The sequence below is a fragment of the Nannospalax galili genome, unplaced genomic scaffold, assembly GCF_000622305.1.
Source record: "Nannospalax galili isolate Female #2095 unplaced genomic scaffold, S.galili_v1.0 scaffold25, whole genome shotgun sequence".
NCBI lineage: Eukaryota > Metazoa > Chordata > Mammalia > Rodentia > Spalacidae > Nannospalax > Nannospalax galili.
The window spans coordinates 5,190,658-5,209,031 of record NW_008355642.1 but is presented as its reverse complement, the minus strand read 5'-3'; the positions used below and the strand labels follow the sequence as shown (position 1 = coordinate 5,209,031).

The 18,374-nt window shown below is 43.6% G+C and overlaps 1 protein-coding gene across 2 annotated transcripts in view; it reads left to right on the top strand.

Annotated features, from left to right (window-relative positions):
* The first annotated feature begins 2,889 nt into the window (after nt 1–2,889).
* The window catches only part of Cldn2 (claudin 2), a 64,882-nt gene continuing 49,397 nt past the window's right edge, over nt 2,890–18,374 (top strand). The window contains exons 1-2 of one of the 2 annotated variants that reach the window (XM_029556033.1): nt 2,890–2,973; nt 10,889–11,752. In XM_029556033.1, coding sequence (XP_029411893.1) covers nt 11,070–11,752 — 683 coding nt within the window. In that variant the 5' untranslated portion in view covers nt 2,890–2,973; nt 10,889–11,069. Of the gene's footprint in view, nt 2,974–10,888; nt 13,702–18,374 lie in introns of those variants that run through there. The other variant, XM_008852982.2, reaches the window with a different exon arrangement.

Sequence of the window (18,374 nt, the reverse complement as noted above, 5' to 3'; positions counted from 1 at the left end):
AATACTTTAGACATTTTTGGCCTTTGGAACAGAGTATGTTGCTAACAGGCCCAAGGACATTTTGACTTTTAGCCAAGAAACTGGCTACATTTCTTTGGGGTCTTTTTACCCTAACTGCTTAGCCAATTCCTACCTCCTATTCTTATCACACCTTCCTCTGAAGGGGTTACCCAAGTTGCCAATAGGGAATAGGGATGCAGACCACTCTGGCTCCTTCCATGCTGAACAGGGACGCAGGGTGAGTCATTCAGTGGGTCTATCTAAAAGACTCCCAAATTGCATAACTCTTGTCTCTAAGGAGAGAAGAAAGTCCTTGAATCATGAATGGGGGATGTGAAGGAGAAGTAAAGGCAAGAGTCATTAGCATTACAAGCTCCAGACAGGGAACTAGAAAATAGTCAGAACAGGGCAATTTTCAAATGTTCATATGAGAGTCCATTGGAGTTTCTTGACAAGGGCTTCCAAAAGCATCCCTCTATTAGGCTCTTCCTCATTTTTCGTTTGTCTTCCAAGGCTGGAATAGTTGACTGGGAAGAGTGGCTGGATACTCAGGTGAGGGTCCAGTGACTCTGCTTGGTACTCCTTTAATGAATGAGCACAACTGCCAACAAGCCCAATTGTGACTATGTTTAGTGATCAGGCTCAGCCGAAGTCGTGATGATGGTAGTTATTTCATGCAGAAGGGACTGCTGTATAACATCATCTTATTAAAAGGACCCAGGTCCTTTTAAAGAAATCATTTTAAATGCTGGAACGCAATGCAGACTTAAGAGAATGAATGGGGAGCTAGAGAGATGGCTCAGTGATTAAGAACACTGGCTCTTCTTGCAGAGGACCTGGGTTCAGATCCCAACACCAATATGGTGGCTAAAAACCACCTGCAACTCCAGTTCCAGAGGCTATGACTCCCTCTTCTGGTTTCCGTAGGCATTGCATGCATGGGTGTGCTTACATACATTTAGACAAAACACTCATAACATATAAAATAAAAATAAGTAAATTAATTTTAATAAGAGAAGGAAATGGTTGTGTTTTTAAATTGACATGGGAACAGATCCATGATACATTCTTTAGAAATTATTGGTTATAGATTTATAGGTATGGTGTGATTCAGTTTTGTAAAATACATTTCCATTAATGACTTCTGCAGTAAATCAAAATGTTAGCACTGATTATCTCTGGCTGGTTGCATTACGAGGACCTCCATTTTCTTCTTTATATTTTACTCTCTGAATTGTTTTCAACAACATCAGGCACAGTGACTCATATTTGAAAATTCTAGCACTTTGGAGGCATATGTATTCCTTCAAATTCTAGGCCAGCATGGGCTACATAGCAAGACTCTTATAATATATACAATGGCAGTATCAACAAAAACAAAAAGAGGAAAGCTTTTTTTTCCACTTGAAGAGGAAACACATTCATTGTACTATGCAGAATTTTGAGGGTCTTAAATGATGTCTCTGTAGCACTACTGTGTATGATGAAAAATAAAGGCCTGTCGTTATGACACCTTTATCAGTCTCACCTTGTAGGATCTGCTTGGAACCCACAGAGACTAAACCTGCAACTGTTCTGGTAAGGGAGAAGTTATTTTAGAGGGAGGAATAGAGGGAGGGAGGAAGGAAAATAGGAAGGAGAGAGCATGGGAGAGAGGAGGTTACACTCCTTTCTTTCTATTTATTTGTTTATTTATTTATTTATTTACTTATTTATTTTTGAGCAGGGTTTCTCATATAGCTCAGCTGGCCTCCAACTTGCCTCAATCCTCAGATTCTCTAACCTCCTTCCAAGCGCTGGAATTACAGGCATGGGCCACTATGTCTGGTGTTATGGGGTACTCAGGATCAAATCAAACTACCAACTGAGCTATATCTCTTAGCCCAGAGAGGAGAGATTTTAAAGAGAGACACTTGCTGTCTCTCCCTCTGACTATAGAAATTATTTGCCTAGGGACCCTGTGCTTGAGAAGGGAAAGACTGGAGTCTGGTGCCAGGCAGAGGAGGAACTTGCTTCCCAGGAAAGGATTTCACACAGATCTGACAAGTTTATCAAACCACCTTGCCGGAGAGGAGCCAAAGACAACAGATGGGTCAGGGAGGAGCAGGACCACACCTTGATCAAGATCGTTTAGTTATACAAGGCGTCTACCGAAATCTAAATTTCATGTCAGTATACCTGAAGACAGACTTGAGGGATCACTGGGCCCCTCTATTTGTTCTTCTTCTCAATGTGGCCATATTGAATCAATCTCCATTCTCTGCTTTGCATTAATACTTGTCTCTTTAATTGATGGACTTGGGAGAGTAGTTGAGCCCAAATTATTGGATCTGCCAGAGCCCAGGCATTCACCTTAAAAACTCTGCTAACAAACCTACAGTGTGCAAGTTTGCCCTTGGAATCCGTCTTGGAGGTGGAGCAGGGCTGGGGGCTTCCTAAAGAATCAACGTCAGTGAAAGTGCTGCTGGAGGACTGGCAGCACAGAACTGCAGGGCCAGGCTACTTGGGCCTAGCTCACCAGGGCTGTGTTTACGAGACTTACTTCCTGCTGAGCCTCAGGGCAGCAAGCCAGAGACACCTAATGGGCATAACAGAGCCCCCTTCTCTTCCAATCCCCCCAAAGCAGGAATGTTCTAAATTCCTCCTAGTGCCAAATCCCCCTCCCCCCAAGATTTCTCCTGGGCTCACAGAGGTCACCACACAAAAGCCCAGCTGGAGTTTTTGAAAAGGGAAAACACAAAACCCACCAAACCTTGTTTTAAGTACCTCAATCTTTTCCAGTCTCCAGGGGTTTAATTCTCATCTGTAAGAAGGCTCAGATTTACAGGTTGGTTGTGCAAAGCTGAGGCTAATAATTAGAAATCCCTTATCACTTCAGCCCATGGCCCCTTGGATCCAGCTTGCCTTTCTCAGGACCCTTTCCTCTGTCTCCAGAAGCACCTCATCAGCAAAGGCTCACAAAAGGACAGCTCTGTAAGTATCTCAATCCTAATTCAGTTACTGCCCTTTAGATTCACGTAGGTGGGTACCTTTTGCAACCTAATTTGAGTCAAGTGAGCTCATGGTGGAGTCAAGGTGGGCTATATAGGGTTTCTGAGTGAGGGGTATGGGAGCAGACACTCGGGTTGGTACTGTGTGTTTACTTCAAATTGAGTCAAAGGTTCCATCTTCTTGAATGTTCAGGGCCAGAAGTATCATTCTTCAAGTTAGACCTTTTACACAGGAGGAAGAAAGCTGTAGTTTACCCTCCTGCCTATCTATGGGGGCTTGAGGAGGACTGGAAGCTCAAAAGTCCTCCTGGGCATGAAGGCTCAGGGGACAGCAGAAGCTGGATTTACCAGTCAAAGCGCAAAACAAAGTCTCCTTTTAAGTCCTTCAATATTTCTCCCCACTGATCTGCAAGTATGGCACTAGAAATTCCGTTTGGTCTTAGGCACTAGTCTCTTCAAGTATTCCTGAAAACGGACTTGTAACCAAAAAATTCACAACACTTAAACAGGTACAGAGATAGCAGCTGTTACTTGTTTTTGAATTCCTGCCTTTCTGTGTTTTCCAGTGCTTTAAGGTATGCATGCTTTACTTTGATGATCAGGATCAAAATAAACTTCTTTTAAAAACAATTGCAAAATCTCTCAATCCAGTTATAATTCCCTCTGTTGTCATCAATCAAGTGATGCAGAAATGTAAACTGGTTCAAGCCAGACAGACTTTCCAGAAAGTAGGGTTTCAAGGGAATGGCTTTGCCACCCACTAGAGCCCTTGGAAGCTGGACGTGAGGTGCAGAGGGGATAAACTGTCTCCGACCCCTCTGAGGGTCTGAAAAATCAAGGGATGGAGAAATGAGGATGACTGGCAGAAGAGGACTCTGATAGCTCCCCAGAAGGCTACACCAGGCCTTTCCTTGAGCCAAGGAATCCAGTGGTTCTGCCTCACTCACTTGTCAAAAGAGATACACCATGCACAATAGATGGGGAGAATATTAGGGCAAGTGCTAGATGAGAAGGAGTTAAGTCAGCTGCTGCTATCCCTCTTGACCCTCCTAATCCTCTCCTGCAGTTCCAATCCCTCCCCTAAGGAAGATTAGGTAAAGATCCAAAGGGAAACTTTCTTGCCCAGTCTTTCGGTCATGGAGTGTACTGGCTTTCTTCCCAGAAGACAAATTCTGGCAAGGCCTAGAGTCTCTGTACCGCTAGAGCAGGCAGCACCTAGCTTTGAGGAGGATGGCTCAAAGCATAGTTTCTTTAAAAGCTCTATGCTTCCAATAGTAGCTCTTCAGTCTTTTGTATTTGTTAAAAGGACTCCTGTTTCCATTTGAGATTCAAAACCTTAAGATGAAAAAAGGCAAGCTTAGAAGTTAGAGCACTTCTTCAACAGGTTCTAGGCAGAACTGAGACAAGAAACCAGATCTTTTGACACTCACCTAGGACCCTTTAAACAGTGTCTGCCCTCACTGCACCAGCTCAGCAAACAAAAGCAAAATCTAGCCTGGCTCACCTCACCACCCAGTTACTTCCCAGTTTTTCTTCCTTGACTTCCTGACCCTGGCAGAGAATTAACTTCCATGGGGCCATTTCTCACAGCCGAATAAACTCTGACAGCATGTTCTACCTTCTGCTGAGCTCTGTCAAGTCCCCTTCTAAAGATTCCAGTTTTTAGTGAGGACATTTAAGGGCATTTTATTTATTATTATTTGTGTGTGTGTATGAGTGTATTGCCTGCATGTATGTAAGTACGCCTATGTCATGCAATGTCTACTAAGGTTAGAAGAGGGTGTCAGATCCCCTGGAACTGGCATTACCGATGGTTGTTAGCTGTCATGTGGGAGCTGGGAAGCAAACCCAGGACCTCTGCAAGAGCAGACAGTGCTCTTAACCACTGAGCCGTCTTTCCAGTACCAGGGCATTCTTTTCACTTTACCCTCCCTGTGCCCTCCAATACTTTCGTACTTATACTGAATCAGGCCTGGCTCTGAGGAGAGGTTCTCCTATTATAGAACCATTGATTCCCATGGGAAACAGAGTTGTTGGTGCCTGTTTTTGTTTTGTTTTGTTTTGAAACAGTGTCTTGCTATGTAGCTGGAACTACCTATCTAGCCCAAGCTGGCCTAGAACTCGTTATCCTTCTGCCCCCACTTCTTGAGTGTTGGGATTACAAGTATGCGACACCATGTCCAGCTAAAGCTTGGTTCCTCTGCTACTATTCCAAGAAGGCTGAGGCCAAAGCTGCTTCTTTGTGAACACGGAAGTCTTTCCCACAACATCATGTAGGTGGTATTCCACCTTTTACTGAAAGCACAGGTATAGATGGAAGGACTGAAGGAAAGATATTTAACCTACCCTGGGTGGGAATTGGAGGTAGGCCCAAGGACACTTTTGAGGAAAGGATGATTATAATGCTAAAGGATAACCAGCAACTAGCCAAGCAAATGGTAGATGACAAGGACTTGTATGAAAAGGCAGATACAGAGAAATGCAAGTACTCAGATATAGCTGGGTACTGTGAGGGGGGCAGGTGAGGAGTATGTGTGTGTAGAATCATAAGTCATAAGATTGGAAGTTAATGGTGAAGGATGAGACTCAGAAGAAAAACATGAGGTCAGACAATAAAGAGCTTTCCTGGTTTACCAGAACAAGGAGATTAAATTTCATCTTGAAAGGAATTAAAAGCTCCTAAAGTTTTTTGAGTGTGGCAAAGGGTAAGGTGAAAGTCATGATTTCGTTTACACTTTAGAAAGATCCTTGATGATTGATTGGATGGATGATTGATTGAAGGTGCAAGGCCAAAGTGAAAGTAGAGAGACCAATGTCAGGGACCTGTGTTGATTTCCTATGGACAAGAGATGTTGATTGTGTGTTCTGAACTAAGGTTTGGGCAGTGGAGGTAGAGAGTAGATAGACTTACATTTCACTTTGAAGGAACATCAGAGAGGACTTCATCATGATTACATGTGAAGAAAAGTTGAGGAAGTCCGGTGTGGTTGTGAATGAATGAATGCCTGCCTATAATCCCAGCCCTCAGGAGGCTGAGGCTGAATAACTGCCACAAGTTCAAGGTCAGTTTTGGCTATTACAGCAAGACCCTGTCTCAGAAAGAAAAATGGAAGAATCAAGACTTACTGGCTTGGGTTGCTGGATGGCTGATGATGCCATTGAGATAGAGCATACTCTAGGAGTAGTTTGAAGGGGCACAAGGAAGAGGACAGATGTCTTATGCTTTGTACATATTGAATTTGAGATGTCATTGACATATCAATACATTCATGTGGGGTCATTCCAAATGCAGCTGAGTACACAAACCTTGACTTCTGGAGAGGGAGTGATCTATAGCAGAGGTATGAACTTAAGAGTCATTGTCAAGCTAAGGCAAGAGGATTTCTACAACTTTGAGTGCAGCCTGGGCTGCATAATGAGTACCAGGTCAGCTACAGCTACATTGTGAGGCCCTGTCTCTAAAGAGAGTGCTCTAGAATCATTACTGTGGAGATGGAATGAGAGAAGGAAGAGGAGGAGGAGGAGAAGGAGGAGGAGGACGACCAGGACGAGGAGGATGGGGGCGGGGAGGAGGAGGAGGAATAAGAAGAGGAATTCATAAGAGACCTAGATGAATCACTTTGAGGAGTGAAAAATTGGGAATGGTGCTATGGAAGAGAAGGGAAAAGGCAGTTTTCTGAAGGAAATTGTCCAGGTGAGATAACAGTGATATGATCATTAGATGTTAGAATAAAGAAATAATTACCCTGGGTGAGAGCATTGTCAGTGGAGGGCCAATGGCAGAAGCAGGATGACGGAGAGCTGAGAAGCCTGTGCGAAGGTGAAGCAGGGACATCAATGTTAAATGATTTAAGGAGGTTGCCTGAAAAAACAAGAGGGATAGTGATAGCTGCATAGGAGGAAGTAAAGAGGGACGGTCTAAATTTGACTAAGAATTGTTGTATGAAATGTATAAAAGCTCAATAAAAAATAAAAAAGAGGGAAAAATATTTAAAGTGTTCACCAGGAGAATGTTCACCAGGAAGAAGCAGGATTGCTAAGCTGCACTGAAGGCCTTGCTGATTGAGCTCAGGATAGGCACAATTGTGAACCAGGTTAACAAAAGACAACAAGTACTAGGAAAGGACTTGCTCTTTGTCACAACTGATAGTTGCAGAGTTCATTAAATGTTTATCAGCTCCTGCTCTGTGTGGCCTTGCACAGATATTGGCATTCTTGGATTCAGCACGGATAAAAGGTATTACCAGCCATGCAGCTCATGTGTGGAGTTTAATGTGTTTTTCCCCCCTTCGGTTGTATAGGGAAAATAATCGTGTGTGTGTATATGTGTGTGTTTCTCCATTTTCCCTGCCCCTATTTAATTTCTCTTCTCTGATATCCTTCATTTCAATCTTCTTTGTCTACTTGGGTAGAACATTGGTAATGCAGTGCAGCGTTCACTGACTCATATAATTGCACGCGGCTCTTCAAACCTATACACTGCTTTTATTCTTTCATTAACAATATTTTTAATATATATGTGGTGGTGTAGGTCTGTAATCCCAGCACTTGGGAGATTGAGGGTGGAGTTTGAGGGCAGCCTGGACTACATAGTACGTACCACCAGACCAACCAGGGCTATATAGAAAGAAACTGTTCTCCAATTAAAAAATACATAGTTTTCAAAAGCTATTTTGGGCAAAGCACTGTATAAGGCACATAAGATACAGAGATAAAGAAGATACTATCCCTGCCCTCAAGTAGCTCACATACTAGCAGAGAAAAATGAATTTAAACAGGAAAGTTAAATATGATACAAAATGTATGCAGATACGACCTCAATTTATTCATCTATTATACAGTAGATATTATTAGTATCTATTATGAAAAAGTTGTGATAATTGAGTGAACACATATAAAATGGTCACATAAGAAACATTGTAGAGACATGCATGGTGGTCATATCTGTATTCCAAACACTTGAATGGCTGAAGCAGGAGAATCATGAGTTTGAGGCTGATCTGGACTACACCAGAGCTCAAGAAGAAAAAGAAAACAAAAGTAAGAAGAGGAAACAAGGTCTATATGTGTTGCTATTGTTATTGCTATAATAATGATGATGAAAGAAAATGGATATAAAGTACTACAAGAATATAGAAGAGGGACACTTGACCAGGTCTAGAATAAGAGATATCTAAGCCAATTCCTAATGTTTAAGAAAGCACCACACAGAAGAAGAGTGCTAGACGTTCTTCATAGAACAGGATGTATTCAGATTTGGAAGCTAAACACCACATGGCAAGACTGAAGAGCTGACAGTGATTTAGTTTAGCAAGAGGATGGAGTCTGAGCAGGTGAATGACAGGAGGCAAAGGTTGGGAGGTCAAAGAATACAAACAGGTTGAACTTTGACCAATGGTGAGCTATTGGAATGTCTTATTTAGAATAGCAACATGAGGTTGGGTAAAGTGCTTGAGTACAAGCATGAAGTCTTGAGTTCAAGTTGTATGTAACCCTAGCAATTGCTTTTGGAGAAGGGGAGGCAAATGACAGGAGCCAATCAGTATGGTCAAAACAGCAAGGTCCAGATTCAGTAAGAGATCCTATCTCAAAAAAATGAAGCGACCCGGCATAGTGTTGCATGCCTTTAACCCCAGCACTCAGGAGGCAGAGGCAGGTAGATCTCTGTGAGTCTGAGGACAGCTTGGTCTACACAGTGAGTTCCAGGCCATTCAAGGCTACATAGTGAGACCCTGTCTCAAAAAACTAAACAAAACAAAACAACAACAACAAAAAAACCCCAAAAACATGAAGGGATGGCAACATGGCTCAACACTGAAAGGTAATTGCTGCCAAATCTGATAACCTGAGTCTGATCTCCAGAAATGAGAAAACTCTAAGCTGTCCTCTGACCGCCACAGGCACACATGTACACCCTCACAGGTACATACGTACGTGCATAGACACAGGCATGATAAAATAAATAAGTGTAAGAATTTTTAAAAAAGAATGAGTGCGGTTACAGAACATACTGAAATCAGCCTCTGTTCTCCACATGCACATGCATCAATGAGCACCCACTATCACATGAACATGTGTGCACTCCCCCCCCACACAATAACTTCATCAGATTAATGTGTTGGAATATCCCCATGGCAACAATCTGGACACTGGATTGGAAGAACAAGGTTGGAAGTAAGACCAGTTGGGAAACTTGTTTTCCATGTGAAGGAGGAAGAATAATGAAGCCTTGTATTAGGAAGTGTAAAATGGGCATCAGGGATTTAGGCTAAATTAAGGAGATAGAACTAGTGAAACTTAGTAATTACAGGACACATGGGATAAACAGGACAGGGGCATGGAGAATCACTACCAGGATATTTGATATAAGGGGATAGAGACAGATACCATCAATCAGTGACTCCTGCGAACCCAAGCAAGAACTGATTGAAGAAAGGTACAAAGAGAGAGCTGCTCTGTTCTCTTGGATGCATCAAATTTCAGGTACTCATGAGATTTCCATGTGGAAATATTTTTTTTGGTGTTGGGGAATCAAACCCAGAAGTTTGTGCTTGCTAGGAAAGTGCTCTCCTACTGAACTACGTCTCCAAATTCATTTGCCAGTCTTGACTGTCAGAAGGGTTGCTACTGAAAATTCATATTTGGAAGTGCCAGTGGTTGGAGAAGAGATCAGTTCATGGGGCAGAGGTGTTTGCTCAGTGAATAGAGTGTTAATTCAGAAAAGAATGGACTTCTGACTAATACCTACATTTGAGATATGAGCATGGAAGGAGAAATTTAGAGAAAGGTTAAGATGGAGTCAAGAGCACTCACTGCTCTTGCAGAGGACCGGGATTCAATTCCCAGCACCCACATGGCAGCTAACAGCCATCTGTAACTCCAGTTCCAGGGGATTCGATGCATTCCCCTGACCTCCACAGGCATTGCACAACATGAGTGCACCTACCTACATGCAGGCAATACAATTGTACACATAAAATAAAAATAATAAATAAAATATTTTTATAAAAAGATGATGTAGCAACACTACAGTGGGTTAAAAATTAGTGAGCTGCATAGTGTTGTAGAAGATAGTGAAAAGGGTGTGATTTTCATATTTATAGTGTCTTGAACCTTGGAAAGAGTGAAGAATCCATGAATATTTCAAAATCCTGTACATTGCTGGATGCACACCTCTTGCAAAGCCCTCTCAAGGAACCTTGAGGACTCCCTCTAAGTCCTGGAGTAGCTTTTCTCTAGATTCCTCCTGTGTCCTCTGAGAGGCTGATTACGGGAATATCTGTTAGGAGACAGACTGGAAATACTTGGGGTGTTATACATGCAGGGGCCCTCAGGCTAGCCTTCAGAGAGAGATCTGGGCAAAGCTAGGAAGACCTGAACTCTCAGACTATGAGCAGAAAGATTTTTTTACCCACTCCAATCTGCCTTGGAAGTATATTTTAGTCCTAAGGATGATTCATGGCTAAGCCATTACTCTTTAGTCCCTTGGAGATTCAAATAGTCTCTAACGGCTTAGTTCTAGGATGGGTTTCTCCTGATCCAGTCTCCTGGAGTTTGGCCTCAGTCTGCAACTGAGAGGCCCCGTGGTGCTGTTGCTTGGTAATAAGTTAACAGCAGGGCTTGGAGGCTTGCAGTGGAGTTAACACACAATTGCCATTGCCATCACTACCTTCTCGGAAAGCAGCCACCTGTTTGGCCCCTGCCTTTGTCTGGCTGCCAACCTAAAGCATGTGCCTACGCAGGAGGTGATGACATTTTGGCTCTACTTTCAAAGATTTTTTTTTCCTTTCTTGTGTGTTGTTTCTAAAGATAACAAAGGTCAAAAGGCATCCAGCGTTTTCTGGTTTCTCATAAGCTTCTGGTCAATATTTAATCTGGTTTATGGATTTTTTTTTAAGGTTTTCTAGATGACTTCTTGAGCCTGCTTGTGGCCACCCACAGATACTTGTAAGGAGGAAAGAAGTCAGTCTGGCAGAGACACTGTGAAATGAGGGATTAGAGGCCAGGATCCAAGGAGCAAGACCCACAGCCAAAGACAAGAGAACGGGCTCTGAAGATACTTCTACTGAGAGGTCTGCCATGGCCTCCCTTGGCATCCAACTGGTGGGCTACATCCTAGGCCTTCTGGGTCTGTTAGGCACATCGATTGCCATGCTGCTTCCCAACTGGAGAACAAGTTCTTATGTTGGTGCCAGTATTGTGACAGCAGTTGGCTTTTCCAAGGGCCTCTGGATGGAATGTGCGACACACAGCACGGGCATCACCCAGTGTGACATCTATAGCACCCTTCTAGGACTTCCTGCTGACATCCAGGCTGCCCAGGCCATGATGGTGACATCCAGTGCAATGTCCTCACTGGCCTGCATTATCTCTGTGGTGGGAATGAGATGCACAGTCTTTTGCCAGGAATCCCGAGCCAAGGACAGAGTGGCCATAGTGGGTGGAGTTTTCTTCATCCTTGGCGGCCTCCTGGGCTTTATCCCAGTTGCCTGGAATCTTCATGGCATCCTACGGGACTTCTACTCACCACTGGTGCCTGACAGCATGAAATTTGAGATCGGAGAGGCTCTATACTTGGGCATTATTTCCTCCCTGTTCTCCCTGATAGCTGGAATCATCCTCTGCTTTTCCTGCTCACCTCAGGGAAATCGTACCAACTATTACGATGGCTATCAGGCCCAGCCTCTTGCCACTAGGAGCTCTCCAAGGCCTGGTCAACAGCCCAAAGCCAAAAGTGAGTTCAACTCCTACAGCCTGACAGGGTATGTGTGAAGAACCAGGGGCCAGAGCTGGGGAGGTGGATGGGTCTATAAAAAACTAGTGGACAATGCCCCCAGGGTCACAGGTGAGAGACAATGCCACTGGATCATGTGGAAGGTGCTGCTGAGAATAGACTGACTTTGGCCATTGGATGGAGTGAAGGCAGAGATGGGAACTGATATGACAGCATGTAGGTTGAATTTTCAAGGACACTCACCAAGCCAGCCTTTCTATTTTCCTCACCTTGCCCCCCTGGGCCTTGAATCCTCAATCTAAAACTCCAAATCCCATCCCTGCCACCTTTGGCTAAGCCCCAGAGACTTCCTTCTGCCTTTTGGTTTACCAGAGAATCCACCCTCAAACCCATTAATCACATTTCACTGACTGAACTTGTTTGTGATCAAAGGCCCTTTCCCTCTGGTCGAGTATGGCTCTTAATCCAATTGCTGGGGGACAGGGAGAAGGAGTGGTGGCTTTTGTGAGCATGACTCTAGCCTCCTTCTCAAACGTTCTTCCAAAGAATTGGATTGGTCAGTAATAGGCCTTGGAGTTCTGTCCCACTCGTGATATGACTACAGTGTCCAGACTGGTCTGTGCATGAACTGAAGGACATTCTTCTCATGATATCCAGCAGAAAACAACACCTGGGACCAAAAAAGACCAAAATCGCTTTCCAGGGCACTTCCCAGAATTCCCTCACACTTGAGGGTCTGGAACAGAACTCATGGCTACAGGGAATCAGAAGGAAAGAAGATAATGATGGAAAGCACAAGGGAGCAGCAGTCTGACTCTGCTGAGGAACTGCCGAGAAGCTGCAGTTCCAAGCCTCTGCCTCCCTTGAGGGTATCTGACCTGGTTCCTTACCTAAACCATAAGACTTAGGGCCCTAGACAATCGTTTCATATAAACCAATTTTTCTAGAAGTGCCCTTCTTTGACTAGGAGATGACAATGTGGGAGCTGTGGGGTCTATGGAAGATACTACTCCTTGACCCTAACCAAGAAAGAATAAGAACTTTGGTATCTAAGAAGCTGGGTGGACATGTATGTTGGATGTTGTGTGTGTATCTACTGTTTCAGAGATAGGCAGACCCCCAGAGTTTTCAGACCTCATGGGAAAACAGCCCTCTGACATCTAAACCTGGGGTACTACAGCCTTTGAAAGAACACAGCACCAGATGGGTCTCTTGTCACTTTTACTATTCCCCTCACTATCCATCAGAAGATATTTTAGAACACACCTAAGGTCTCCAGTGGCTGAGGTGCTGTGTCTATGATCTGAGGGATAGATGAACTCCTACCTGGGATTGCAATCGAGGTGGGAGACAAAGTATGATTTCCAGGTAAAGGATTCCACATCCAAGGTCCAAAAAATGTTCCATTTCCCCTGTGGTAAGTGGGGGTCATAAACCACAGACATTTTTCCTCACCAGCCTAATATCATGAGCTTTAAAAGATATCCAGCATACCTCAAACCTCAATGCCATCAAGAGGGGCCCATTCAATGAGATTTCCTTTAATATACCTTTTGTATTTCCACCTTGTTGCCTATGTTCAGCTTTTTTACCAACCTGGAAGCCCTTTCCTCCTAGCTCTTAGTTCTCCCCATGTGTGGAGAACTTGCTCAGCATCACCTCCTTTGTTGAGCCGTCTCTGACCACTCCTTCCTGCTCTCCCTCTTCCACGCCCCCAATACATACATTTTTTTTCTTAATGCTTATCATTCACAATTTTGATTGATAGTTTGATAGTTATCTCTCTCTTGTGTGAGCTTCAGTGTGTATGCATGTGTGTGTGTGTGTGTGTGTGTGTGTGTGTGTGTGTGTTCTCAAAAGCTCATGTAAGCACTTGGAGGGCAGGTGCCATATCATAGACCTGTCTATATGTATGGCCCAACTGTAACAGTGCTAGGCATTTACTAGGTGATCAATAAACACTTGTTGATTGAGTAACTGTTTTATTGATTTAAAGTGGGGCTAAGACAGGGCATATGTAACAAAAAGAATTGGGTTAAGAAGAGGGGCATATCTGAGCCTGCCTTTCTGTACACGGGATACATAGAAAATTTTGGTGAACATAATCAGAAAGCATGACAAGCCCCCCTCCCCAGCCGGCAAGGAAATGTTCTTTTTCTTGAACAGGGTTCATTCCTTCGCAGGAAAACAATTTTATTTGAAAACTATTTAATTTGGGTTACTAAATGGTTATGTGCTTATTGCTTTCATTATCTAAACCACCAGTATGAGAAAGGTGAAAATGATCTGATTGTCTTCATTTGGCAGATGGGAAAACTAAGATCTACACAAGAAAAAAGGTTTTCATAGTACTACACAGCTGGAGTTAGTGTTCTAGTCTCTTGGCTCTGGAAACAATAACTTATTACCCCAGCAATATTCATAGCCAATAAAAGTCTTCCAGAAGTCTCCACATAGTCTAATGAAAATGGGGCCCAGCAAGGTAAAATGGGAACATCCAGGCTCTCCTGATCTCCCAAGAGGGTGAACTATGAAATTAGGAATTCATCATTTAGAACTGCCACCTCCCGCCATGCTAGCTGTCCCACCAGGGGGATGCCAGGTGGTCATGTAAGTTGCAACGCCTCAGTTCTGGTTTCTCTAACTCTGGAGTCTAAAAAGGAGTTTGGGATGCCAATGATTTGGTTTCATAAGGAAATATAGAAGCCTAATTCATGAAGATGCTAAGACAATACTGACAATAATGGGAAATTGTGAGATTCAGCTTAATCAACCCCTGAACTTGGAGGCATGAGCGTATCAGAGTTGTTTATTACAGACACTAGCCTTAAGAAGCCAGCATCTCAGTCCATTTAGAGGGGAGGGGAGGAGGAGGGCCCTCTTCATAACAGCAAGTCATATCTCAGGTCTGTACCAGGATTCCCCAGTCTGGTACCAGGACTCCTGGAGCTTGATATGGGGCCACTGGAGGCTGAAAGATTGAATTTCTTTAATGTTCCTGCCTTGATGACAGTTCTGATGACCCATTGCCTGGCAGCCAAAGCATGTCCAGACCTAACAACTTCACAGCATCCTCCAAACTCCTCAGGGAACCAGGTTTTTCATAGGAGATAAAGTGTAGGGCTAGAGAGGTGAGCAGTCTCTCAAGTTACAGAATATCAGAATCTGTGAATAACTTTGGAAACTCTTCCCACAGTCATGAGATTCTTCTTTCAGAAGATATATGAGGGCCTGTTGATCTTCAAATTCAAAGACTCTGTTTCTCTGTCTTCCATGAAACAGAAGGGCTTGTGAGGGAAGTTGGTCACAGAAATTCCTTTTGTTGTAGTGTTAGGCTGCCCCTGGACTTCTTACAACCTATCTTAATCTAGGAAGTTTCAATGGAAGGAATTAGAAATGCATCCTCAGATGGAAAATCACAACAGACTTGATAAGAAGTCATTGATCCCTGTGGTTGGTTGAGCAAGAAAAGTCTTGCTCTGAACAGTTTCCAAATTTCCTAAGTCTTGGTCCAATTTGAACAGCTTAAGCACCCCCCTCATTCATTGCCTTCTATCATAAAGTAATTTAGATTAACCGTAGACTGAGGGGACAGTAAAGGGCATTGTGTTTATGCCCTCATGGCTCTGAACCTTGCACAAAGACAGATGTTTTGGCCTCCTTCAGTCCTCCGATACTAGAGTGACTCATGTTCTCCCCACCATTAATGGAGGTGGGGAGACTGAAACTGGCTTCTTTGTGAAAAGGCAAGGCCCAGATTTCTGAGACATTTATTCAGCCAAGCAGCCACTCAAATGACCCCTGTTCAGTCAGCCCACATTAATTGAACTGTTACTCTGTGTCAGACAACATACCAAGTAAGGGCTTTGAGGGTGACAAGAGTGAACAATGTAAAGTCTGTGCCTTGGCGAAGGTGACAGCTAAGAAGGGAAGAAAAGTCATGCACACCTAACTACAGTACAAATCAGAACACAGACTGTCCTGCAAGAGATATGGGGGAAAGTGGCCTAAGGTTACAGGTGTCAGGGGTTAAGAAAAATATTTATGCAAATTCCCTTAAACACTAAGCCACATAAAACAAGGATCTGACACTGAGTTTGGAAAGCATGGTTTAAAACCCCTGCTTCTTGCAACTGAAGAATGACTCGAATTTAAGAAATAGGCTGCTATGCTAAGGAGGAAGGAGGGCCATGCTGCACAGGTGAGCCATTATCCTTCAGAGTTGTTCTCACAAGATCTCTATGGGGCTCCAAGAGAGGTAGTGGCCCTGGGACTCAGCCGTTTCTCCCTTTCCTCCCTCCCTTAGGCAGTTCTTCAGAAATCAATCACTGGGGTAGCAGAAGCAGTGCCATTGCAGGTATCCTGGGAACTTTTGGCTCAGGACCAGAGGAGAAACACAAGTGTGGGAGGAGAGTAGCAGCTCAGTGCAATAGGAAAGCAACTGAGGTCTTGCAGGGTCAAATGCTCCCTCTGTCTGGGCCCATGAACAGGAGATCTCTTCATGCCTGTAGCTTCCCGCTCTAGAGCATAAAGGCTCTAGAATGTGAAGTCTGTGTGTTCCTCCTCAGATGGGGGAAGACTGGCCTTCACTGAGCTTGCTCTCCCTGCCCAAATGGCTCCTGGATTTGGTAAGAAATCCTGTAATCTCAAGAGAGTAACAACCTCAAACAGGAAGTCCAGTAGGTTATCTTTGTCTTCTGCCCTAAGTGGTGGCTCACTGTATGTTGTGGTGTGATCACTGATGAAAGATTAACAGGTAGTAGTTATCAGGTATAGTGATAATCTGACTACCCCACTCTTCCACCCACAACCCACCACACTTGTGGGAGCTGTACTTTGGGAATTCCTAGTTAGCTCTCACCCACAGTGCTCTGCTCTAGGGCTCATTGCTCCAGGGCTTGACAAAGCAGTAAGCCACCATAACAAGAGCACATCATTGGGCTTTTTAAAAGGAGAGAATTGCTGCTTTCTTGCCATTCATGAAGTTTTATTTCTCTAAAATGATACTTTCACCACTTCACAAGTCACTCCTGGAAGGGCTTTGAGGAATTTTGTGTCCAAACACTCATGATCTTGTAGAGAGATAACACTGAGACCATTTGCATGCTTTTCCAAAGGTAGAAGGTATTATGAGATGGGACATTAGACAACAGATGAGTGATGTGGCAGGAACACCATCCACACTTTCACCCTGGATCATTTGAAAACAATTTCGTGGAGGTTGCTTGGGACAAAGGCCCCAGAAGTATAAACAGAAGACGCTCCCTGCAGCTTTGTTGCCCGACTTTGCTTCTGGCGTTACCCAGTGGGACGCAAGACAATGATCAACATCAGATCATTCACCTGATGATACGGTGAATACACTATTCCCTTGTTTTAACGTCATTGAAGGCCTTGATTTAAAAATGAAGTCCATTTTCTGGAAGAAAGATGCATTTAGCCACAGCTCAGCTACTGACACCACAATTTGTACTAGTTTCTCAGTTGAGCCCCCAAAGGAGCCTTCTCTGAGTAACACATACATCCTTTCAATAGATGATTCAGCAACTTGAAACATGAGAACAGAATAAAAATCAAGAAAAATGCAAACATGATGAGAAAGGGGTTCCATCATCCCTTTGGCAATTCTAAAGGCATCTCATGTGGTTAATTTTACTCCTGTGTGTAATAATAAGCCAATATGTTCTCGTGTCACTTTCTCACTCCTCAAGACTTGCCCAACTCAGCACTGTCTGGGAAGAGGTTGGGGGGGTTCAAAGGAGCCAGTGAGAGTACTCTGAGTAGAGGCCAAGAAGTCCAAGACCCCCTGGAGTGTAAGAATAGGATCCCAATGACGGTTTTGATATCGGGAAAGCTGCCAAGAACAGCCTGCATGAAAAACCCAGTCAAGAGGAAATGAATTTCCACATTGTTTGGAGGGATATTTGTTAAACCAGTGAACGATTTCCTGATCATGAGGGTAGTTAAACATTGTGTGGGATTGGGAACTGCTCTTGTCAGTGTGGGCTGGCTTTTGCATTCTTCTGCTGAAAGCAGAAAGACTAGATTTGTTCTGAGGTGTAATTGGCAAAGAGCTGGGTTTCTGGAGTCAGGTAAACCTAGGTTTGGGTTTTGCCTCGACATTCTGGGAAAGCCATGCCAATTCTCTACACTTATATTTCCTCATCTGTAAAATGGCGGTGATACTTAACTCTCTGTATGGTCTTGACATACAATTAATTGTACTTAACAAATAGCTAACTTCTAAGCATACTGGTGACCTAAAAGATAGTGTCACTCCTGTGAAAAGATGTCTTTGGTGCATGGGGACAGATGGCAATGTGTATTTTGTTTTCTTTTCTTTTTCTGTGTCAGGGTCTCTACCCCAAGATGACCTCAAACTTCCACTCTCTCTATGCAGCTGGGGATAACCTTGAGCGTCTGATCCTTTTACCTTTACCTCTCAAATGTTAGGATCAAAGGCATATGCTTACCAAGCCCATTTTGTGTGGTGCTATTGATCTAACTCAAAGCCTTGTATAAAATAGACAAGCATTAACCAACAGGCTATATCCCCATCCCAAAGTGTATTTTCTTTACATTTAAGTATTATAATCTATTCAGTGTGTGTATCTATGTGTGTGTGTGTGTGTGTGTGTGTGTGTGAGAGA